Raw genomic sequence first — 25,909 nt, 5'->3', positions numbered from 1 at the left:
TGGATTTAGGGCAATTTTGACCCTCAGAAATTTGATTTATGCACTAAAACCCAACTTTGAGAAGGGTGAGTTAGGAAAAATAACAAGAAACCAATATGTGATGTGACTTAGACATAAGCGCATAAAACACGGTCCTATACATAGGCCCTCTGATCCATAAATGAAAATGAGTTGATAAATACTTTATAGGATTGTAATCACACATAGAAATATGATTGTAGGTTATCCTAGCCTCTACAGCAACTAAAAACGGTTCGTGAAAGAGTAGAACAAATAGTGGCTGCATGGTGCATATTCCCAAGATTTAGCCAAATAGTGGCTGGTGCATATTTTTCTGAAGTGTATATCTTCCATATTTTCCATCAAAATTAAGGTAGAAAGCAAAGATGTCTTGTTTTATTAGATTGCTTGATATTTGAAATCCAAAACAATAACATTTTATCACTATTTTCATCGTAACCACAATTCCATCTTTGAACTATTTCACTTCATTACTTGATTTTGAAAGCACAAGTCCCCGAGGATTCGACTTTCGATTACTTCCGAGTATTACTTGTGACTATGTACACTTGTACGTATCTCTTATCTTTTGAAGGTAGAGAAAGTCCCAACAATAGCCACCCTCAATTAGACAACTCCTACCATGAATTTTGAGGCCAGTGAAACATAGGTCCTCCATTAGCCTCATAATGACGCCTTGGTCATTACATTAATCATGGCAAACGTTAAAGTTGACTGTGTATTGGTAGACGGAAGCTCGGCTAACGTCTTCACCTTGCAAGCCTTTGATAGGATGAACATAGGCAGAGAACGATCGAAAAATTGTCTCACCCAATTAGTTGGATTTGGAGGAGAGCGAGTCTATCATGTGGGTATCATCGAACTCCTTGTAACTTTCAGGGACGGTCAATGTACTTTGACCAAAAATCGTTCAATTTCTAGTGGTAGCTCTCGCATTAGCATATAACGCCATTCTAGGACGACCAACAATTCACAGTTTGGAAGCTGTCCCATAAACCTATCATCAGATCATGAAATTTACGACACCGCAAGGGAACATGATTATTCGGGGAGAATAGCGAGCGAATCGAGAATGCTATAACACAACCCTACAGGATGGTTTCCACATGGAAGGCTGATCTCGGAAGATACCCAATGAAGAAATGTCCGAGATACCTAGAATAAGGTCGAATAAGGTCTAGTTTAAAATATATATATGAATTATTTTATCTCAAACTTTAGTAAGTTGTATTAATTTTTACCATATACTTATAATTTCATCAAATTGTACTTTTAGCTAACTAGTCTTTAAACACGTGATATGCACATGATATTTCTAATATATTCGATCATACATTGAAATTAATGACGAACTAATCCATTCATGAACTCATAAGTAATTAAATTATTTATAAGTATTAAATTAAAAATTCTAATCCAACGTAAACTTTTAAAACAAAAATGGTAACAAAATTAATTATAAAATATTTATTTTAAAGTATAAAGTAATTCCAAAACATTTACATGATGAATTGGTACATCACTACAAGAATTTGGAGTTTTGGCGATGACAATTTTCGTCGCTAAAAGGTCAAATTTCGTCCCCGAAGGTCTTTGGCGACGAAACAAAGTCGTCGCCTAAATCGTCGCCGTTACCCGGTCGCCAGAGGGTTTCGACGACGATTTATATTTTTCGTCGTCGAAGGTAGCTTCGACGACGAAAATAGATTGGGTCGCCGAAGGTTATAAACCTTCAGAGATGAAAATGAATTTGGTCGCCGAAGGTCATAACCTTCGGAGACGAAAACAGATTTGGTCGCCGAAGGTATCTTCGGTGACCAAATCTGGTTTCGTCTCCGAAGGTATCTTCGGGGACCAAATCTGGTTTCGTCTCCGAAGGGTTTTTTATTTTTTTATTTTTTTTTCATGAATAAACCTTGCCATACATTGAATTTAATATAAAACTTATAATATTAAGTAAAATTTAGTTTTACAAAAAATACAAGAAGTTCATACAAACAAAAATTAAACAAATTCTAAGAAGTCTCAAATAAAAAACCTAAACATATGAAAATTTCCCATATCATCAAATTCTTCACGAGATTAGATAATCAACTTTTCAGAAGCTTTCGATACAGAAATCGGACGAACCTGAAAAAATAAATAACAAATAAACTTATGTTAACAAATAGTTCCACAAGTTAACTCACCACTTCTTTTCAAACAAACTTCCAATTCTAACTCATATTCCACATAACAAACTAATTGCACATGCCATGAACTAAAAATGTTATTCTCACTTCATAGGCATGAACTCAAGTAAGCATTAAAAGTTAACTCATTAAAAACAACTTTCAAATTTACAAAACTTACTCTCACTAAGTCTAAAAAACATGCACACAAACTCTACACAATACACTTAAAATTCAACAACGTTATCCAAAAACACTTCATAACTCACCACTTGAAACAAACTCACCACTTCCATTCAAACAAACTCACTACTTCCATTCAAACAAACTTCCAATTCTAACTCATTCCACATCAAACAAAACATTCAAACTTTGCACATGCCATGAAGTAAAAATGTTATTCAAGCTTTGCATATACATGAACTCAAAGTAAGCATTAAAAGTTAACAAAAACTCATGAAAACAATTTTCAAATTCACAAAACTTACTCTCACCGAGTCTAAAAAACATTCACATAAACTCTATCACAATTCACTTAAAATTCAACAACGTTATCCAAAAACACTTAATAACACCCCCCCCCCTCCAACACTCTCATATATTTAAAGCCAATAAAAACTCTCCCAAACAAACTTAAAATGCACAAAACTTAGTCTCACTATAAAAAAACACATACAACTCTCTCATGTCCATATAACTCTCATTAACTTCAATCCAAATTATACAAACTAAAGGAAAGGTACGTATAAAACCCCACAAAATTAAGAAAAACTAATCTTCAAACTTCAAATTCTCAAAACTTACTTTTATTATGTAAAACATCCACAATCACCAATTCATTTCACAAATTCAACAAAATCATCCAAAACCACAAACTATACATGACATATGTTCTAAATGGCTACCATAACTGCAGGATAGCCACATTTACAGTTATTGAATTCCAACAACATTATACTTAACGTATCAATTCACTTCAAAGATTCACTTCACTGAAAATTCACTTCCTATTAATATCTAAAACACTTCAAACATGCACTCAAACATAAACATAGTTAAATCATTCATAAGACACGTTCTAAATGGCTACCATAACTGTATGATAGCCATATTTACGATTATTGAATTCTAACAACACTCTACGTGGACGTACCTATTTTGACGAGCTCGCTCCACTAGACTGACTCATAAGGTTTAGCACCATTGATCTCAAATCTGACATTTCACTGCGTAGACCCGTAATCTCAGAATCTTTGGCTGCGAGACTCTCATCTAAGTCCTTGTCTTTCTGAGCAAGACGATCGTCAAGCTCTTTGTCTTTCTGCGTGAGACGGTCCTGAAATTCTTCTCTTGGAGTACATATTTCTTGTGACAGCTCTTCTTCCCGCTGTGTTGATGCTGCACTTGAAGAAGAACCTCTACGAGACTTTGGTTTTCGGCCCCAACCAGCACCCTTAATGTATCCTGAACGATAACCAAGAACTGACTCCAATACTTCTGGGTCTGGTAGCGGTTCACCTCCGTCTTGCATAGATGCTTCTCTAACACGCATCATGTCTAACTGCATACATATTTTAAAAAGATTAAATTGTTTACACATAAAATTCAATGCGTAATTTGCAGTTAATTATTATAAGATTTGTAAACTTACGTAAGCTGTCTCTGCTCCTTCGACCCAACCTTTAGTGTCAGAATATCTCGTCTCCCTGAACAAATTGATTTCAGAAAAGTTGTCACCTCCCTCTTCTTCTTTCTGCAATTGATAACACGCAATTGTTGATAATCGATCTTAAGTAATATAAGTATAAGGCTAAAAAAATATTATTTTATTGTACCTTCTCCTTTGCAATAATAGCAAACGCCTTCGGCCCTGCATGATGGTTGAATGGCATCTTCGCCCTGTTGCGTTTGTTGGTCTCAGATTTTTTCTAACAAAAGAAAACCTAAATGAGAATATATATTGAATATAAATACTCAAAAAAGTATAAGTTATATTCGTAAATTACCTTCCACTCATCTGTCTCTCATCTATCGCACAACATGTTCCAATAATACAAAGATAAGAAAATAAAGAAAAGAAGCTGAAGATTAGCTCCCAACTGCCACTGAAGAGTCTGCTTTTTCTCTTTGCTTTCTCTAATGGTTCTTAGAGAGAGTTTCTTGGAGTAATGGTGGACTTCTTCCAAGGATGAACAAGGGGAATGTTTCTTGATGTGTGTGTCCTTGGAGGCTTCTTCTCTTGTTTGTATTTATACACCCCTCAAATATTAGGGCAACATTACGGACCTTGGGGGACCCAGCTCTCTCTCTTGGTTAAAACCTCCAATTACTGTGGTAAATCCTGTTGGGCAGTCATTTCACTGTCAGCTTGTCGTTTTCTGCTGCTTTCTGAATCTGGATCTGATGTTGTAGCATCGTCAAACTGTAGCAAAATGCACCAAAATTAGCTCCATTGCAATTGACAATACTACAGTGTAGAAAGCTAGTGTTTATGATCTTTTTAGCACAAAAACAGTGATTAAGGGAGCAAGGACTGCTATCTTTAGCTAATTTACACCAACATTATACCCAAATAACTCTATTTGAAGAGTTATCAACGTTGAAGGGAGTGGAAACCCCACACTAAAACCCTCTCCATCCCCGTACATAGGAAAACAAACAAATGAAGGTAAGCCACATTTCTCCAACTCCTTGTGAGGATTCGACACACACTCTTAGACTCCAACCCTCGAGATTATTGCTTCCTTATTTTTTCTGTTTCATACCTGTTTGCCCGCTACTTGAGTTTTAACTTAAGCATCGAAGTGCATTAAGCAAAACACCACACCGGTACAATATTTCTGTGTGTGCATGCATTAGGTTTTTTTGTAGACGAAATTCATCTTCTTCACTCACCAATTATCAAAACAAAAATTTTCGAACTCATGGTTTTTTTTATTAGAGAGAGGTCTCAATTACCATTGAGCTAAGCTCATGTTGGCTAGAGTGTTGCTTTTTAGCCGTTGCTTTAGTGCAACATTTGTAAACCTACCTTAGTGAGATATTTACTTTGTACTACTTATTTTTACATAATTTGAGATTTTGTATTAAGATGTGAGTGCACCTTGAGATTGTGAGCGTTGTTTGATCCTGAACCAATGAAAAGTGTTGTAGTGGTTTGATCCTGAATTAGTGAAAAAGATTGGTGTAGGTTGGATATCGAATTTGCAAAAGGATTGGTAGGGGTTTACTTTTGAGCCCGCAAAAAGTGTGGTTGATCGGTTTGGTTTTCATTGTAAGAGAGCCGATGCAATGAAATACCTAAGAAGGAGTCTGAGGGGTGGAGTATGAATTTTCGAACCAATGTAAAAATTCCTAATGTCATTTCTCTCTCTACATTTTTAATTTTTGCATATAAATTTCGTTTAATTTTTTTTTTGTTATTTTTTAATTTTAATTTAGAAATATAAAAGTTGGTACAACCCTATTTACCCTAGGCATACCATCCTACGTCAACATCAACAATTTATAAACACATCCGGTCCCTCACAGTTCATCGATCTACATATATAAGACACTGTATTAAATCTTAACAAAAAGTTTCACGATAGAGACTAAACTGCCACAAACTTTAAACTACATGAACTAAATTGTTAATACTAAAGTTCATGAACTAAAATTTTAGTAATTTAAAAGTTTAAAAACTAAATTCTCACTTTTAATTAAAGTACATGGACCAAAAATGTTTTTCAACCGTGACTAATCCGAGAACAGGCAGGCAAGGAAAGGAAGCCAGCCACTAATAATCAATCCAACAAAAATTGCTAATTAAAGGAAGCCATTTTCCAGCATACACACGGTTCGGTTCTCTTTATTGGGTCAAAAAAAGGATAATTATTTTACCTTAATTTCAGCTTTCCATTAATCAAATGAATGGCCATTATTAATTCACGTGCATCAAATCCATTTCCCTTTTGGTTACTATAAAACCCCATTGGGAAACAGATGAAACTCAAAAGAATTCCAAATTAAACAAAAGCAATGGAGAATTCTCATATTTCTCTATTGCTTTTGTTTTTGTTTATGCTTCAAACATCTGCCATCCCATCCAAAAAGGCAACCATTTTTCTCTGCCTCTCTCTTTCACTCCCAAATAGGTTTCTTTTTCTTTCATTTTTATGTAATACTTTTCCTTTCTTCTCTTTTTTCTCTTTTTTCTCGCAGTCTTATATCGTTTACTTGGGATCGCCATCGTCGGAACGCTCAAGCATCTTTGATAACCAGCTTGCAGTCGAGTCCCATTATGATATATTGGGATCGGTCACTGGAAGGTACCATATTTTCTTCAGGATCATGCAGAGATCTAAATTAAAAAAAAAAAAAAAAACTCCTGAATTCTGACATTTGTTTCGAAAGTATCCGTATCTTTTCAAAAGTTTCAATACTATCCTGAGCTTTTCATAAACGTTTAAGAAAAAAAATCATTTTAGCAAGCATCTGTCAATATTCGTGACAAAGTTTGGAAGGTCATGTGTGGAAGTTCGTTTAATTTGGAACAATTATGAGCTGGTAGAACTAAAAAACAAGTTTAATCTTTAACTTGGTTGGTTGTGGGTTTGTCATTGTTTATACTTGAGATTTGTTTTGATCAGTCAAATTCGTTTTGTAGTGCTAGCTAATTCATTTTGTAAGCTTTTATGTTAATTGTCACCTCGTTTCAAATTCTACACGTAAGTTTTTCATTCAAAATATTAATAGATGTTTGTTCAAAAAATATTTTTTAAATATTTATAAAAGGTCAAGATAACATTGAAACTTCTAAAAAGACAGTTAATGACAAAGTTTAGAGATTTCTTTTTTTTTTTTGGGTCTGTGCATTTGTTTAATATATGTTTTATTTAATTTTCCTTGTTTTGCACAGCCAAGTAACAGCCAAAGAATCGATGATCTACTCGTACAATAGATACATCAATGGCTTTGCTGCTGTACTTGACGACAAGGAAGCCATAGATCTTGCAAGTAAGCTCTCGATTTCCTTTTGTTTGTTACATTTTTTTAGAAATATCTGGTTTGTTCGATAACTATTTCGTGTTTCTAGCTCCCTAACTTTAAGATATGATCTCGACGAGAGTATGTGGTTTATGTTTTTCCATTTCTAAAAATATAAATAAATGTATTATTATTTATTATGTTTTGACCAATGAAATGGTTAATAAATATTTACAAATTAAATATAACATAATAATTTTCAACTTTTATATTTTTGTAGATATTGTTTTCCAAATTTTTTTAATTTCAAAAAATCTAAGAGAACCCATGGTTCCAAACACACATTTATTTTCCTTCACTGTATTTTTAAAACATCCATTCTTACTGTATTTTAAAAGGGTGACAAATTTGGTCTTTATTAAATTTGAAAACTTTAACCGTACAAATTTTATACACAGTAGAAACCGTTTAATACAAATTCATAACTACATTTCAAGAAAATTTAGTGGATGAATTATAACGTAATTACAATCAAAAGAAATGAGATAAAAATAAAAGTAAAGGGACCATAATATGACTATTTTTTAAAATTATAGAGACTAAAATGTAAGGTATTTTAAACTACAGTTACCAAAATAGATATTGGATGGTGCGTTTCCTTGTATGAATGCTGAGAATTGATGGATATGTGTTTGAAAACACGACAGAGAATCCACGCGTGATGTCAATATTTGAAAACAAGGAAAGGCATTTGCATACAACACGATCATGGAATTTTCTCGGGTTGGAAAATGACCAAGGAATCCCTCCAAACTCCATTTGGAAGGCCGCCAGATTCGGCGAAGATACAATTATAGGCAATCTCGACTCTGGTAATTTCCTATCTTCTTCGTCATCTTTTTTGAGTATTTAACCATCAGAAGTCAATATTAAATGAGGAAGGAATGACAATCTCCTACTGTTCTGATATCACCTGAAAACTTAAGCTGATGAGTTAAAAGGTAAATTGAATCATTTATAGAATATCTAATTGGGTTTTTAATGGCTTTGGTATGGAGGTGTTTGGCCAGAATCAAAGAGCTTTAGCGACGAAGGCTATGGCCCTGTGCCAGAAAGGTGGCTAGGAGATTGCCAAAGTGACTCCAAATTCCGTTGCAATAGGTTCTTCTTTTGCTCCAAATATTTACGATTTTTTTTTCTTTCTTCTGGTTAGATTTCAATTTAATCTCATTGATCTTAAAGTTTTTATTGAATAATGAAAGTAATCTTGCATACCTTTGATTATTGGTTGAGAGCATATAAATAGTCTAAGAGAAAGGCTTAGTTACAAAAGTTAACTTCCAAACTAACTAAAACAAACCAATTAACAAGAAAGAAACTCTACTACTCCCCTCAAGATGGAGCAAAGGATTAGAGATACTCATTTTGGATAATAACAAAGAAAAGGTTTACAAGGAACTGCTTTTGTAAAATGAGCTTTTGTAAAATGACAATCCAGCTTAATGTGTTTAGTCCTCTCATAGAAAATGTGATTAGTAGCAATATGAATTGCAGCTTGATTATAAAAAAAAAAAAAAGAGTTGGAGAAGTATTAGAAGGCTGTAAATCAATCCATAGATGAAAACCCAAATAAGCTCACTACCACCGGCAACAAGAGCACAATATTTAGCTTCAGTTGAAGACCAAAAAACAACACTATGTTTCTTAGCATTCTAAAAAAATTAGAGAGTCACCAAAAAAAAAAAAAAAAGCAAAAGTCAGTAGTAGATTTTTGAGAATCCAAACAAGAACCCCAATTTGAATTGGCAAATGCACGAATTTGAAAGGACAAATATGGTGGCAACAAAATCTCCGGACCTGGAAAACCTTTCAAATACCGATGCAAAGAATAAACAACATTACCCTAAGAATAGGTGAAAGAGTGCGCGATTAATTAATTAGGTAACAAGGTGTAAGAATGATAGAACACGAGATTGAAAGGGGAGAAGTCGAGCCAAATTCAACAAATGTTGGTGCTCTCTTTCTACTATAGAGTTTTGCTCGGGACGACCAACACAAGAAAACTGATGACGAATAATGAAATTCTCGTGGGTTTGAAATGCAGGAAGTTGATTGGAGCTCGATATTTCAACCAAGGTTTCATATCAGCATATGGTCCTCAAAATGACTCGTCCTACAACACAGCAAGAGACCATCGAGGGCATGGAACCCACACTTTGTCCACTGCTGGTGGCAACTTTGTCCCCGGCGCCAATGTGTTTGGCAATGCCAATGGCACTGCAAAAGGTGGTGCCCCTAAAGCTCGTGTTGCTGCCTACAAGGTCTGTTGGCCCGCTACTCAAGGCGGTTGCTTCGACGCTGATATCCTAGCCGGGATTGAGGCTGCCATTGAAGATGGCGTCGATGTCATCTCGATTTCTCTCGGTACACAGGCCCAAGATTTTCCCGATGACCCTCTAGCGATAGGGGCGTTCCATGCTGTTCAACAAGGAATCGTTGTCGTGTGCTCAGCGGGGAATGATGGACCGGATCCCCAGACTGTCACCAATGTCGCTCCTTGGATGTTCACGATTGCAGCTAGTACGACCGACCGAGAGTTCGCCACCTACGTTGACCTTGGAAACAAGATGCAAATCAAGGTACTTAAAAGTTCATTTTTGCTATATGACTTTAAAAGTTTCAATTTAATTTCTAAAAAAAACATGCTTAGGTTTTACCAAATGTTGACAGGGTTCAAGTCTTTCTTCTCAAGGAACGCCGAGTGGACAGTTGTACCCTTTGATCAATGCTGTGGATGCAAAAGGTGCCGAAAATATCCCTGATATCGATGCGTGAGTATCACATATTTGGCTCCAACTTTTGTGAACAACTCAACTTCGAAACCCATTTCAATTAATAATTCATATACTTTTGTTGAACAATTTAATTCACAGCCGACTTTGCGAGGAAGGATCACTTGATCCCTCAAAGGCAAAAGGGAAGATTGTAGTTTGCCTTCGAGGAGACAATGCGAGACTCGCCAAGGGTTCCGAGGTTGCTCGTGTCAGTGGGGTCGGGATGATTCTCGTTAACGAGGATGAAAATAACAATCAACTTCTTCTCGATCCACACTTCCTTCCTGCTGCCCATGTAAGCTACAAAGATGGGCTTTTGATTAAGGAGTATATCAACTCGACCAAGTAAGTAAATGGCTAGCTATCACCTACTTATTGAGTTACGAGTCAATTTTAGATCACTCTAACCTTTCAATTTTATGAAAACCAATTAAGTCTTGGACTTAGATAAGTGCGTTATATTTTAATATAGATTACTAATAGAGATACAGAATAATAAATTGATAGGGTTTCAAAGAAGGACAACACTAAGGGCTAAATTTCTTTTTGTTAAAATTATTGAGTTTTAGGAGATTTATTCAATAGTTCATCTAGCTAAACTAGTGCACTAACTCCCTAAAAAAAGTTAGAAGTTCAAGATTAGTTTCACAAAAATGTTAGGACTACGACACTTATCCAATTTTGAAGTATAATTTAATAAAATTAAAAGTGTAAGATAAAAATTGTCACTCAACTCAATTAATTATGGCGCGAAATATTTAGTTTGTGTACTTTTAAAATCAGGACACCAATGGCTTCCATAACCCAAGTAAAGACCGAGTTGGGAATTAAACCAACACCCGTCATGGCTGAATTTTCATCAAGAGGCCCGAGTCCGATCGACGAGTCGATTCTGAAGGTCGGTTTTAGGAGTAAAACTTCCGCGAACCGTGATTTCAAGTGAAGGGCTTTATCGTTTTTTCAACAATTACTAATCAAATGCTTTCTCTAAAAACACTTTTGTAGCCTGATATAACAGCACCAGGTGTGAGTATACTTGCAGCATTCCCCGATGACTTGGCGCTAACAGATTTAGAATCTGATAAGCGCCGAGTTGCTTTTAATCTGGAGTCTGGGACTTCCATGTCATGCCCACACGTCTCTGGCATTGTAGGCCTTCTCAAGACCCTTTATCCTACGTGGAGTCCAGCTGCCATCAAATCCGCACTCATGACTACAGGTGAATTACAACCCAACCATTTATTCTATTTTGGTCTTTAAATTTCGAAACTATTTATTTTAGGAAACTATTTAAGTCCTTACTGAACCATCGACCACATGTTCTCGTATCATCATTAAATGTTTCACAACTAAAGGAGAGAAAGTAAAAAACAGATAATTTTTTAGAAAATAATGAGATATCAATTTTTCAATGGTGCTTAGAATAGAGATAGGTCCTCACCGATTTTAAGTATTTTCCTTTATTTTATGATTTAAATACTATTTTGGTCACTGTACTTCCAACATTCATTCATATTTCCAAAACATTTAATCTGATTTGGTTATTGTACTTTTAAAAAATGTCCAATTTTGGTTAATGTTTTAAAACAAACTTTAATACCTAATGGAAATTTTTTCAACACAAATTTATGGGTTTATTTCAAGAAATTTAGTGAGTGGAGTGTTATGCTAAAATTATGATTGACATAAATGAGATAAAAGTGAAAATGAAGAAATTAAAATGGACGTTTTGAAAGTGAATAAAAATTTAAAGTAGATAGACCAAAATAGACCTTTTAAAAAGTACGTCACAAACCAAAATGAACCAAAACTGAAATTACAGACACTAAAATAGTTTTTAAAACTTATTTCATTTTCTCGTAAAACAATCTAATCAATTGCTAGGCGGGCTTGATAACCACTTTAATTTGTATTTTCTATTTTTTAAAATTAACTTAGAACTAATACTTCCCACTTTCTTTATTTTTTATCAACTTTATAAAAACATTTTCAAAATCCAAGCAAGGTAGTTTTATTAAAAAACTTGTTTTTACTTCTAAAAATTTGACTAAAATTCAAACTTTGTTGTGCAGCTAAAACAAGGGACAACACGAGGCAATCAATTTTGGACTTCACAAAAGGCAAAGCAAGCCCACTCGAATACGGCGCAGGACATGTCCAACCAAACGATGCAATGGACCCCGGCTTGGTCTATGACACCACCATCGACGACTACTTGAACTACTTATGCGCGCGGGGTGCCAATCAGACACAGCTCAGACAATTCTCCAACAAGCCATTCACCTGCGCCAAATCATTTGCACTCACAGATCTAAACTACCCGTCGATTGCGGTCCCGAATTTGAAAGTCGGAGCTCCGACGACGGTCAACAGAAGGGTTAAGAACGTGGGAAGTCCAGGGACGTACACGGCGCGCGTCAAGGCGCCGTTGGGGGTTTCAGTTGTGGTGGAACCGAGTACGTTACAGTTTCGTACCGCGGGTGAAGAGAAGGCTTTCAAGGTTGTGTTGCAGACTACGCCAAAAGCTGAACAAGGAGTGTATTTGTTTGGGACTATGGTGTGGTCAGACGGGAAGCATTTTGTTAGAAGTCCTATTGCAGTCAAATCAGGATGATGTATGATCACCTTAGTTGATTGAATTGTACATATTCAGTTTCATTTCCAGTCAGATTTGCAAAAAGGATATACATTTTAAAAATTTTCAACCACGCTCGATCAGTTTGGTTTCAATTTAGACGTTAGCTCATCATCTCTCGTTTCGATGTCCAAAGAAAACACAATTCGTTGGAGTCATGAAATATGGAACGGAGTTTGGTTTGGTTCGATCGACTTGATTTTGTTTAATGTAAAGTATATATGGTGTTTTGGATGGCAGTTGTAGTAATCATACGATAGGAAATAAATGCTTCTTTATCAAGCTTGATTATGGTTCGAGGTCTCAAGTAAACTTTGGCAATGGCAAGATGCTGACAAAGCTTGTTATAGAGAATAAAAACGATCCAAACGAGATGAGAGGTCGGACCATGAAAGAAGAAGAAGTCCGAGATCATCAACGAATGGTGGCCGGCCCATAACGTAAGGGCCGACCCAATTTGAAAGTTGATCCGCCTCGATGCAGAGACCACCTCGGCGTTGAGGCGCCGTCCCCACCTCGACGCCGAAGCCTCCTCGGCTCCGAGGCGCCGACTTCTTGTCTTGGCCTTCGGGTCAAGACGCAACCCAATCTCTTCCACCTGGTCCCTATGCCAACCGATCGAATACCCCTGCTCGGTGCCGAGTAGACATTCTCTCTCTTTTGTTGACTACGAGTCATTGGGCCTGCACAACAATCGTCTAGGACTCATTTAGAAGGTTCTGGAACCTTCCAAGCGACTATAAATCGATCATGTTGCCTAACCCTAGGGTAAGCAAAGTTCTACACTTGAATTCCGTTACTCATCTACTCTCCTTGCTAACTTAGGCATCGAACAGCGTTGATAACTCTCCAAAATAGAGTTATTCTGGTGATTATTTGGGTGAAAATGTGCATTAAAATGTCAAAGTGTGTCGGTTTTAGGTCATAACAGCATGAATAGTGTTTAATTGTAAATTCTTAGCTAAATATCCTTAGTCTTGAGAACTTTTGCCAAAAACAGCATAAATTCTCGTATTTGTGGCTCATTTGCACAGTTTTTTAAAGAATAGCTAAGAAGAGAAGGAAATGTTGAACCAAAGAAGAAAAGTCAAAGCATTTTCAAGTCAGAGCATATAAAAGCTAGAGCATAGCGATGCTAGAGCATGAGTGTTCATACAGTTAATTCAAAAACACGACAACTCACTTATGTCCGTACAATCCCCAGTCGGGTGCCCTAAAAACAGGACCCGATATTTAAAGGAAATATTGCCCTACCTGACAGGCACGCAAATCCCAAGGAAGACAAAAATTGAGAGTTGAAAAGACCAAGGAACGAAATATACCCATTTTTGGGAGGAGAGCTGATGCCAGAAAGGGGAAGTTCGCCTGCTGGAACAAGCTGACTGCTTCTTCTTCTCTGTCATTTAGCTATTTTTCTGCTATGGGTTGTATTTCTTCTTCTTCCATTTTGTTTTCTTTACCCATTATGAGGTGAACCCTATTTTAGGGGGGGAGGGGGATTTACATGCTGTAACTGACTTGAGACCGAACCTCTAGCTGCTACATTTATTTTTAAGCAATTATGAGTTTATTTCTTAATCTTTATATTACTGTTGGCCGCTGTTTCGTGTTGCTAGCTTCTGTATTGACCCGGAAGAGCTTGTAGGTACTGATTTGTTTTGCTTGTGGTTAGCGCTTTTATATAGCTATAGGGATACTCAAGAATGGGGTCCCCTAATCATGCCTATAGTTTGAGTTTATTGCTTGGGTAACTAGCAACGGGAGTTGTATTTACTCATGTTTGGGATATCTCGGAAGGGAACTGAGTCGAACTGGACATTGATAAATGTTAGCTACGCTAGAGGGTAGGTTGATAACTTGTGAAAGCATGCTAAATCTCCACCGCCTTCTTCATATCTGTTATTCCCCCATTATTGCTTGATGTGCTACTACTTTCTTGTGTTGACAACTTCAATACCATCGTCCTTTGCAAGTTTCTGTCGTGTTGTTATTACTTTATTTTATTTCTTTCTTTAGATAATATCCATACCCAAGCTTTGTATAATTTTTATTTGTTGGTATCTACTTTTATCGTTAGAATATAAACCAAAAATCCCTGTGGATACGACCTCGTTACGTACTACAACCGCGATTCATGTATACTTGCACGTATTGTCAACACAGTTGTGTGGATGCAACACCCGTGTGGTAGGAATCACATCGGTTTAGATTTGATCGATTTTGCAGGTCTTTGATTCCCAGATAATCAAGGATTGACGAGTCAACATCAGAACTAGGTTGGGGGATGAGGAAAGAAAGAGCCTTATAAGCTTCCTCAGAAGCAACACCAACATGTTCGCATGGTCACATGAGGACATACCAGGAATTGATCGAGGAGTCATGGTACACCGCCTCAACGTCGACGAAAGCTATAAACCAGTGAAACAGAAGCGTCGTGCATTCAACCAAGAAAAGGAACGAAATAGTGGCTGAACAGGTAGAGGAGCTACTGAAAGCAGACTTCATTCGAGAAGTGTATTATCCCTAGTAGATATCCAACGTAGTACTGGTGAAGAAGCCAAATGGCAAATGGAGAATGTGCATCGACTTCACAGACCTAAATAATGCCTGTCCAAAGGATTCTTTTCCCTTGCCTCGAGTAGATCAACTGGTTGACGCTACCGCTGGACATGAAAGATTGAGTTTAATGGATGCCTACTCTGGGTATAATCAAATCAAGATGCATTTACTAGATTAAGAGAAGACCTCTTTTGTCACGAGCTGAGGTCTATATTGCTACACGGTAATGTCGTTCGGGTTGAAGAATGATGGTGCGATCTACCAACGAATGGTAAATCGAATGTTTGCAGTCTTAATCGGTAAATATATGGAAGTCTACATTGATGATATGAAGGTAAAGAGTCGAAAAGATAAACAACATGAGAAGGATTTGGCAGAGGCATTTGATGTTTTAAGAAAGTACAGGATGAAGCTGAATCCTACTAAGCGCACGTTTGGAGTGACCTCAGGCAAGCTCCTGGGATTTTTAGTGCATCAAAAGGAATCGAAGCCAATCCAGATAAGATCAAAGCTGTTTTAGAGATGGATCCACCTAGAAATCTAAAGCAACTACAGGGACTCAACGGAAGGATAGCGGCACTCAACAGATTTGTTAGCCGCTCAACTGACAAGTGCCTGCCGTTCTTCAAAATCCTAAGGAAGAAAGGGCAATTTGAATGGACTGAAGAGTGTGAGGCTGCCTTTAAAGAGCTAAAGCAATATTTGGGGGTAGCCCCACTCCTCTCAAAGTCGATCGCTGGTGATGAACTCTACTTGTACTTAGCTGTATCCAACACTGCAGTGAGTTCCGCATTGATAAAAGAAGAAGAAGGGCGACAATCTCCAATCTACTACACAAGTAAAGCAATGGTAGATGCAGAGCTTAGATACCAACAAATGAAGAAATTGGCGTTAGCACTGGTCACTTCGGCTTGGAGACTACATCCGTATTTCCAAGCCCACAAAGTAACTGTCCTCAACAATTTTTCTCTACGACAGATCTTGCAAAGGCCAGACACTTCAGAGCAATTGGTAAAGTCGGCCGTGGAGCTCAGCGAGTACGACATTCACTACAAGTCAAGAATTACTATGAAAGGGCAGGCTGTGGCAGATTTCATAGCAGAACTAACACCAGCAGAACTTCGAGTATGTAGCATCAAACCACAACTAGTTGAGGAAGAGCAACCCTGGATGCTCTACGTAGATGGGTTCTCAAATTTTTGAGGATGCGGGGCAGGACTTTTACTGGTCTCTCAAGATGGAGAAAGATTCGAATATGCACTGCGATTCAATTTTCATGCATCCAACAACGAAGAGGCTCTGCTAGCAGGATTAAAGGTGGCCAGGTGCATTGGGGTCAGAAATATACTGATACTCAATGACTCACATCTAATTGTAAGTAAGGTGAAATAAGAGTTTCAAGCTAGAGAACCACGAATGACGAAATACATTTCTCAGATAAGAGACCAGCTCGACCAGTTCTCAAAATATGAGATTTGACAAATTCCTCGTACTCAAAATGTCAACGCAGATGCGTTAGCTCGACTGGCTGCTGTTGGGTTTTTGGCCTTTAATCTCAAATTAATTAATTAATTATTTAATGTTTTTATTATAACAAACTTAATTTTTTTATTTGACAATTTTAGTGTTTTGAAGTATCCACAGTGTAGAGCTTGAAATAAAGATTCCAATAGTTTTTGAATTACCCAAATCGGAGCTCAAACAAAGAAGTTATTGTCGAATCAAGTTGAAAGGATAAATTCCCGAAGTGATTGACGTGACAATTAAATCCTACATGGACGAATAGAGGAGGACATATTGCGAGTCAAAAATCTTAGTTTACAAATGAAAATGAAAAGAAGAAAAGAAGAATTTTTTTTTAGTTTATAGAAAGAATGAAAAGAGAAAAGAAAAAGAGAAGAAAAGAAATTAAAAAAAAAGTTACAACGGTAACTTGAAAGAAAGAAAAAAAAAGTCTTGAAGAGCAGTTAGAGAGAAAGAAAAAAAAATATTTATTATTATTATTTTATTATATTATATTTTCAAAATCAATTATTATTTTATTCAATTAAATCTCAACTTTTGATTTTCAATCATTAAATATCTAATGACCCAAATTCAATTTCGATTTAAAATTTATTTTCAACTTTTCCTCACCTATTTAAACCCCACTTCCTTCAACATTTTACCTAACTCATTCTCTCCCAATTTTCTCTTCAATTTCTACATTGTTAATCTTTTTTCAAAGCTTCAATTTTTGTTCTATATTCTTGAGAGAGATTTTTTATTTGAGAGATATTTGAGCTTTCAATTTTATTTCTTCTAGCCAATTTGAGGGCTTTTATTTGTAAGAATTTTTTCATACAAATTTGTGAGCAAATATTTGTATACCCACTATTTGAGAGAGTTTGTAAGTTCGTTCTCAAATTTCATATCCTTTGTAAGGGTTGCTCTTGAGCCCTAAAAAGAGCATTTGTGATCCTGAACCGTGGAAATGATTGAGTTTCTTCTTGCTCCCGGAAAAAGAAGGTTTTATATCGGTTTGACTCCTACCGTGGAAAGAGTCAAAGTTTCTTAATCGAATACCCAAGAGGCGCTTGGGGAGTGGAGTAGGCCGGTTGTTGCCGAACCACTATAAAATTTCCGTTGTCATTTTCTCTAACCCTACTCTATTTAATTTTTGCAATTAGTTTTCTTTATTACAAATTGCAGAAAATTAATTGTTCGAATTTGTTATTCATAATTATGCTCAATGTTTATATTTGAATTATTTGGGTGGTGAAATTAATTAGGGTGTTTGTATTTCTAATTTATTGTTTAATTTGTGATAAAATTAATTGTTCCTAAAGAGTTTACTTATTTGTTTAAATTTGGGCCCACCGTAGTAAAAAGTTTATAAAATTTAATTAAACCCTATTCACCCCCCTCTAGGATTGTCATACCGATCCAACAGCTGCAGTTTATGAACTGACTTGGGAAGTACTGTACCGGTCGAGATTTTGCCCGAGTCGAACATAGAAGCTCAGGAAGCAATGGATATCGACGAACAAGGGCAACCAGAGGAAAACTGGATAAGCCCTTTGATCAAGTATTTAAGAGACGGAATCCTGCCTAGTGAAAAAATAGAGTCCCAACAACTACAATGACGAGCGGCCAGATATGTGCTTAAAGACAAAAATATGTACAAAAGAGGCTACTCGTTGCCACTTTTAAAATGCTTAACACCCGACGAAGCTGGCTACGTCATGAAAAAGATACATGAGGGCATTTGTGGGAATCATTCTGGAGCACGATCCCTAAGTCACTAAATAGTTCGACAAGAGTATTATTGGCCGACCATGCTATATGACGCGACGCAATTCACCAAAAAATGCGATAAATGCCAGCGGTTTGCAACGGTACATAGGCAACCGCTGGAACCTCTAACAATCATAATGAGTCCTTGGCCCTTTAATGAGAAGTAGACCTCATAGGACCCCTCCCGCTAGGAAAGGGCCAGACCAAGTTTGTAGGGTTGCAGCCAGCTATTTCACCAAGTGGGCCGAAACCAAAGCCCTAGCTACAATTACTGAGAAAAAGGTCACCGACTTTATCTAAAAAAATATAATTTGCCGCTTTTGAATACCCTACACCATTATCAGTGATAATGGGAAGCAATTCGACAATGCTGCCTTTCGAGAATTTTGTAGGGAGCTGAGCATTAAGCGCATCTGTTCTTCACCAGCGCACTCGCAAGCTAATGGGCAGGTTGAAGCAGTCAACAAAATCATCAAAAGAACTCTAAAAACCAAATTAAAGAAACTTAAAGGGTTATGGGCAGAAAAACTTCCCAATGCATTATAGGCCTACAGAATAACACCATGTACATCGATGGGAGAGACGTCGTTCTCGCTATCATTTGGTTCTGAGGCGGTAGTGCAGGTGGGAATTGGTCTCCCTTCCCCAAGGGTAGAGCAATTTAATCTACCTGACAACAATAAATCCATGCAGCTCAACCCCGACCTGTTAGAAGAACATCAAGAAACAACAAGACTACGAACGACCGAGTACAAAAATCGAATAGCTCGATAATACAATTCGAAGGTTAAGAAATGTGACTTTAAAGAAGATGATCTAGTTTTAAGAAAGATCATGCCTAATACCAAAGATTCAACTAGTGGGGTGTTCGGACCGACATGGGAAGGCCCATACAAGGTCACTAAAGTGGTTCGAACAGGAACTTATGCCTTAGAAGACTAACGTGGGAAGATCTTACCACACCCATGGCACGTTCAGCACCTCAAAAGATACTACCACTAGTTTGATGCATTTATTTTAGGTAGTTTATGTTTTGAACCTCCCTTATCTTGTCAACTAAAGTTATTTTATTGTAACTAACTCTCCAGCAGGACGATTTTCTTCTAATGAAAGTTTTCGACATTTGGCATAGTACTTGAGTTCTTATGTTCATTCTGAAACAAATTTCTCAAGCGGGGGGCATTGTGTGTAAATATCTACGACCAATCAAGAAACTCAGAATTGGGACAAATCTAGAAGCAAGCCGAACAGGCAAAAAGCCAATAACGGCTCAACATGGTCAAAATTAAAGCAGGAAAATACAGGATATAAAACTATTTGGCATAAAAAGCCAAACAAGTTAGAAATCCGAAAATATCGACGCTAGTTATGCTAAAGTTTGATCCCATGGCCAAAAGTGAATGGTTAAAACCAGATGAGGGTAAAACCAGGCTCAAGAGACTTGATTGTGACCAACGAAAATTGGAAAAACTTCCAATTCGCGAAATAATATCGACAAACTCAAGGTACAAAACCATTAGCAAAAACCAAGCATTTTAAATCCAAAACTAGATGCAAAAAGCCTTTGGTAAAATCTTTGTGGGTTAGGAGCCTTGGCGTAATTAGCAACTAATACACATATGGACTATGCTATGTTATAAAATTATCTCGTGATAGCAACAAGCGACAGATCCTCTCAAAACCAAAAATCTTAATGCAGTCATTCGTCTTCTGTTTTGAGGTGGGGGCATTGTTATAGAGAATAAAAACGATCCAAACGAGACGAGGTCGGACCGTGAAAGAAGAAGAAACCCGAGAGGATCGACGAATGGGGGCCGACCCATAAGGTAAGGGCCGACCCAATTTGAAAGTTGACCCGCCTCAACGTTGAGACCACTTCGGCGCCTCAGTGCCGACTTCTTGTCTTGGCCTTTGGGTCAAGACGCAACCCGATCTCTTTCGCCCGGTCCCTATGCCAACCGATTGAATATCCCTGCTCGGTGCCGAGCAGACATTCTCTTTCTTCTGTTGTCTACGAGTCATTGAGCCTTCACAACAATCGTCTAGGGATCATTTAGAACCTTCCAAGCGACTATAAATCGATCATGTTGTCTAACCCTAGGGTAAGCAAAGTTCTACACTTGAATTTTATTACTCATGTACTCTCCTTACTAACTTAGGCATCGAAGCCCGTGTGACAGGAGTCACACCGGTTTAGGTTTGATCGATTTTGCAGGTCTTTGATTCCTTGATAATCAAGTTTGGTACGAACCTGATAAGGAACTGGAAGAGCATAATTCACGAATCAACAAAACTAAAGGGAAAAGGTCTTATATTATCATTGTTCAGACCAGGAAAGAAAGATATGAGATGAGATGTTTTTTGCATTCCTGACATGACCCAAATTTGTTAAGTATTGGATAGTTGCTCCAAAAAGTATACACTATTAATTTTGAAGTTAAAAAACGTATTATAGTAGACGAGGAAAATGATTGAATAACACTATAGTAAATATGAGCTTCAATGAAAGTTATGAACAATTAAAAAAAATTGGACAAAAATAACTATCATAAATTGAAAAAACGGTGGTTTTTGAAATTTTATAAATTTATGACATTTAAAAACTCTCACGAAAAGTAGAAAAAAATTATTGATTCAATGAAAGTTAAAAAATGTCATAAAATATTGGACTTTGGAGGTACGATTTTGGCGGGAAAAATGGAGATTTAAAGATCTTTCCATTATTTGTGATTTTTTTTAACGTCACAGAAAGTCAATAAATATTGGGATTCAATGACAATTTAAAATTGTCATAAAATGTTGGACGCAAAATTTTGGTAGGAAAATGGAGTGCAAATTTTTTTTTCTTTATTTATGGCGTTTTTTAATTGTCACCAAAAATCAGTAAAAATTAAGATTCAATGACGCTTGTCATGAAATGTCGGAGGCACATTTTTTGCGAGGAAAAGAAATATTATTTTGGACTACTTTTACAACGTTTTTCAAATGTCACGAAAAGTAATAACTTTTGCAATTTCATGACACTTAGAAAACGTTACAAATGTCAACCTCAGCATAACTCAATTAGTTAAGGCATACATCCACGACAAAAAGGTTGTGAGTTCGAATCCCTACAACCCACAAACTTTTTATATCACTAGTGGACCAATATGATAATGTTGAAGGGACGTTAATACCACAGCAGAAACGTCGATCTTGTTCTTGTTCTTGAGTTTTAAGGATCAAAAACCACACATGGAAAAGGAAAATACAGGGATACAAAAATTACATTTAAAGACCTTTTTCAAATAACTCCAGTAAATCCGTTCACTACCACCAATCTTTTCGTTATCCTCTGGAATGAAGAACTTGCTTGTAGGAGCAATTAAAGGGAAATTGAGAGAGGAATCAAATTCTCTAATATGTTTTGCAGGTTGAAGAAGAGAAGAAGAACAATTGCACAACCGTTCTGCATTTTTAACAATAAAATGACGTGCGGATGACGTGGGGAGTTACCCACAGGTCACCACTCTCCTACATTTATGCAGAGGTGTTGGTTTTATTTTATTTAATTAAATAATAACATAATTAATTAAATTAACAAATTTAATTTAATTAATTAATTATAATTAAATTAAATTCATTAACATCTAACTAATTTAATTAATTAATAAATTTGATTAATAATTATTAATTAATTAATCAAATTCAAATATTAATTAAATAAATATATAAATAATTAACAATTAATTATTTATCTTTTAATTAAATATCACATATTTAATTAAAACTATATATTTGAATCATATTCAAAAACTCTCTTTTGTATAACCTATAGTTTTAATATGAATCCAATTCATATTACTTATTTGAATCATGTTCAAACATTTCTCTCATAATATATATTATTAATTTTGAATCTTTATCCAAAATTAATATATACTTATATATAATGTATCAATATACATTATATACATTTCCTTATATAATTTGAACATTTCAAATTATTTCATAATTCTTGATCCTCGTTTTACCCATTGTGCATTTCTCTCATAATATATATTATTAATTTTGAATCTTTATCCAAAATTAATATATACTTATATATAATGTATCAATATACATTATATACATTTCCTTATATAATTTGAACATTTCAAATTATTTCATAATTCTTGATCCTCGTTTTACCCGTTGTGAACTAGCAAGGGGACCTAATTGACCTACAAATCAGAAACTCCAATGATACGAGATTAATCGGTCAAACTCATTAACCGAGTTAATCAACATTTGTTAATTACGGGTTACTCCACTAAAAACCCGCAGCTGCACTCTTCTCACTACAGAATGTTTTCGTGTCCACGGATATATACAACCATTTATGACAAGTCAATCTTTCACGAGTGCTTGTAACTCAAGCTGGGTCAATTTACCGTTTTACCCTTGAGTTACATGTTGCTCCTTAAATACTATTGCTCCTCTAATGAACAACTCGGTTATCGTCCGACCGGAAATCCCTCTCGGTCTAGTGAGAGGGTGGGGCCCCTTGTTCAAGCCCGAAGTTAGAATTTAAGAGAACACTCATCTACTCCCCGAAAGTCGGGGAGGAGCGAATTCCATCTTGTGAAGTTATGTTCCCAACTTCCCACTCGGTCTCGTCCCCAAAATGGTAGGAATGTTGAGTCGGCGACTCATGTCACTCTCACCTATACAGATCAAAAGACGAGCCATCACGGGCAAGATTGAGAATGAGTTGTCTGGTCATCCTATGAAATAGCAATCTGTTAGTCAATGACGTTACATCTAAAGATTAGCTATTTCACGGTTCGGTCTAATATGAACTCATTGTATAGAATACCCCCACTTGAATGTCTCCACACGAACGACCTGGATCGGGTCGCTTGTAACATTTACAAAGTGGGCCGTATCTATAGTGTTGCCAGGATGAGGTACCTAGCTTATCCATATACTATAGACCCTTTAGGTTATTTTCGAGACATTATCCACTTGTATATCGAAGGTATATCAAATATATACCTAGTATATATATGTCCCGGTTACATGATAATAATCTTGGATGTTTAGTTTATTGGATTTGGACAATGCCAACAAATTAATTGAATATGAAACCATAACTTTAACTTTATTGAACATAAATTTGTTTTTACATAAATACAGACTACGAGTTTAGGGCAACACACCCAACAAATGTTCGTTCAACCCACATGGCAGCCATGAGAAGGGTGTGGCTACTGGCTGGCGTGCAGATGCAAGCAAAACATGGCCTCAGTTTAACTTGGGGAAAAGGTGAAGGAAAACTAAGCAAAGTAATGTCATTGGTGAACGACTCTGCCTAAAAGGCTATGTCATTGATAAACGTTTATTACCAAAAACCCTATCAAAGAAATCAATGCCACCTTCATTCCCACATTCAATATCTACAACGAGAGCCCCATTCTTCAACCTTTCAACCAAAACCCAAAGCTTAAAGAAACACTTCATTTTCTAATAAATCATAAACACCACCTCCGTAGATGTTTTTAGAATCTTCACAATAAGGTTTCAGATCAAATCACAATCATAGAGAAGAATGATATCAAAAATAGTATTAAAAGAAGACGATTAAAAGGGTCATAGTTCAGTTCATAATACTTAAATCAAACCAAAAAGAGATTTAATTGGGTCATTACCTACCTACCCTTACTAAAAAGGCTTGGGTTATCACTGGATTAATGTTGAAAGAATTCGATAATACAGATCTGAGGTCGTAGGGGTGCTCGGGAGATCTGAGGTCATAGGGGTGCTCGGGCTCACTAATATGAAAGAATCAAGTGTGACTGTTGTAGATCTAGGACTGGTTGGTGTCCCATATCGGAGTTTATTCCACAATGTTAATAACCCTTACGCTATGTATTGGACTAACGGTCCCATAACGCTATGTATTCCACAATGTTTATTCCATATCGGAGGTGTTGTGACGTACCCCACGTCACCCTTCTTCTTCTTCTCCAAGTGTTGGAGAAGGAAAAGAAGAGGTTGTTACAGAACAGAACAGTACCAAGGAAAACTCCCACCAATTCTCTCAAGAGTTCTCTTCATCTCTCCCTCTCGTTCCAAAGAAATTCTCCCACAAGAACGATCTCGTACCCAGAGGATAGCGAGGAAGGCTCGGTGGTGGTGTTCGTCGGAAATTTGTTGAAGAAACGTTCTTCAAAGGTATGAAATTTCCTTTGTATTTTTCTTCTTTAAATTTCGATTTTGTATCCCGAAAATCAGCAACGAAGATCCGCTTCCGCTCCGGGAGTCACATCCCTTCAAGTCGATAGAGCAAGAGTCACTATATAACAGGCGATATTGACTGCTTCTGCCGATAAAGTTTTGTCTAAGACTGTAGTTGCTAACATTGCTCTTGTTCTCTCCAACAAGGTTTTGTTCATCTGCTCTACCACTATATTTTGTTGAGGAGTTTGAGCAGTAGGGAAATGCCTCTTGATGCCTTTCTAATTACAGAATTTCGCAAACTCATTGCTGGTATATTCCTCTCCATTTTCTGTCCGCAAATACTTCATCATCTTGTTAGATTAAAGTTCTACCTACGCTTTGAATACTTTGAAGACCAAACACACATATGTCTTCCTCTTGATATGATACACCCAACACCTCCTGGATTAGTCATCTATAAAGGACAAAGTACCCTACTCCTCCCAAGGTTGTAACCGGTGCTTGACATACATCAGAGTGAACCAATTCTAAAATCTCTTTACTTCGAGAATTTGATATATTGATGTTTAACCTTTACTGCTTACTTGTAATACAATGCTCACAAAGGGGTAGAGATACCTTATTGAGCCTTGAGAGTAGATGTTGCTCTGCAAGAACCTTCATTCCTTGTTCCAACATGTGTCCGAATTTCTGTTGCCAGGTCATCGAGAGCTTTTCACTTGGACTTCTCGAGGCAATTAATGCTTCTTCTTCTTGTAGTCCCTTCCTCCAGCATATAAAAGTTTGTAGCCACATTTTCTCCCTTCATAAGAGTAAGCGCACGTCGAATCACCTTCATGATTCCTTCTCAATGATAACCTTTGCCAGGCGTTCTACATGTCGCGCTTGTTGAATTGTGTGAACTGTATTATCATGGAACTTCAACTTGATAGTTTTAATATCGATAACCTTCAAGGCATGATCATTACAGCTGAACACAAATCCTCCAGAGACAGGCTCATAATGATGGAACCATTATCATTGAGAGGTCATATAATAACTGGCTCCTGAGTTGATAAATCATACATCAGCTGAACTCTTTCTGCCTTCAATAGTTATCACTGCTTTACAAGACAATGCATTGCCTTCATTTGAGGTGCTTGCTACATTTCCCTAAGGATTGGAATCTTTCTTACTTGGATTCCAACAACCCTTTTTCAGATGACCCTTCTTCAAATGACCCTTCTTGCCACAGTGTAGCACTT

The 25,909-nt window shown here is 36.6% G+C and overlaps 1 protein-coding gene across 1 annotated transcript; it reads left to right on the top strand.

Moving 5' to 3' along the window:
* Positions 1-6,195: 6,195 nt before the first annotated feature.
* LOC111013336 (subtilisin-like protease SBT5.4) lies at positions 6,196-12,825 on the top strand. The gene is made up of 11 exons (XM_022287770.2): positions 6,196-6,287; positions 6,396-6,502; positions 7,093-7,190; positions 7,868-8,032; positions 8,219-8,321; positions 9,265-9,799; positions 9,891-9,991; positions 10,094-10,339; positions 10,778-10,892; positions 11,000-11,213; positions 12,067-12,825. The coding sequence occupies exons 1-11, from the start codon at positions 6,213-6,215 to the stop codon at positions 12,606-12,608; spliced, it is 2,301 nt and encodes a 766-aa protein (XP_022143462.1). The 5' UTR covers positions 6,196-6,212; the 3' UTR covers positions 12,609-12,825.
* The last annotated feature ends 13,084 nt before the right edge of the window (positions 12,826-25,909 follow it).

Source organism: Momordica charantia (assembly GCF_013281855.1).
Source record: "Momordica charantia cultivar OHB3-1 chromosome 10 unlocalized genomic scaffold, Mcharantia_2.0 BLBB01000010.1, whole genome shotgun sequence".
Classification (NCBI taxonomy): domain Eukaryota; kingdom Viridiplantae; phylum Streptophyta; class Magnoliopsida; order Cucurbitales; family Cucurbitaceae; genus Momordica; species Momordica charantia.
The sequence above is the reverse complement of the archived record's forward strand: the minus strand, read 5'-3'. Positions and strand labels throughout refer to the sequence as shown.

Excerpts from the sequence above, each read along its gene's own strand:
- LOC111013336 (XM_022287770.2), top strand. The coding sequence starts at position 6,213 with ATGGAGAATTCTCATATTTCTCTATTGCTTTTGTTTTTGTTTATGCTT. Across the intron at positions 9,992-10,093 it reads AATATCCCTGATATCGATGC|CCGACTTTGCGAGGAAGGAT; the intron begins GTGAGTATCACA and ends TTTAATTCACAG. Across the intron at positions 11,214-12,066 it reads ATCCGCACTCATGACTACAG|CTAAAACAAGGGACAACACG; the intron begins GTGAATTACAAC and ends TTTGTTGTGCAG.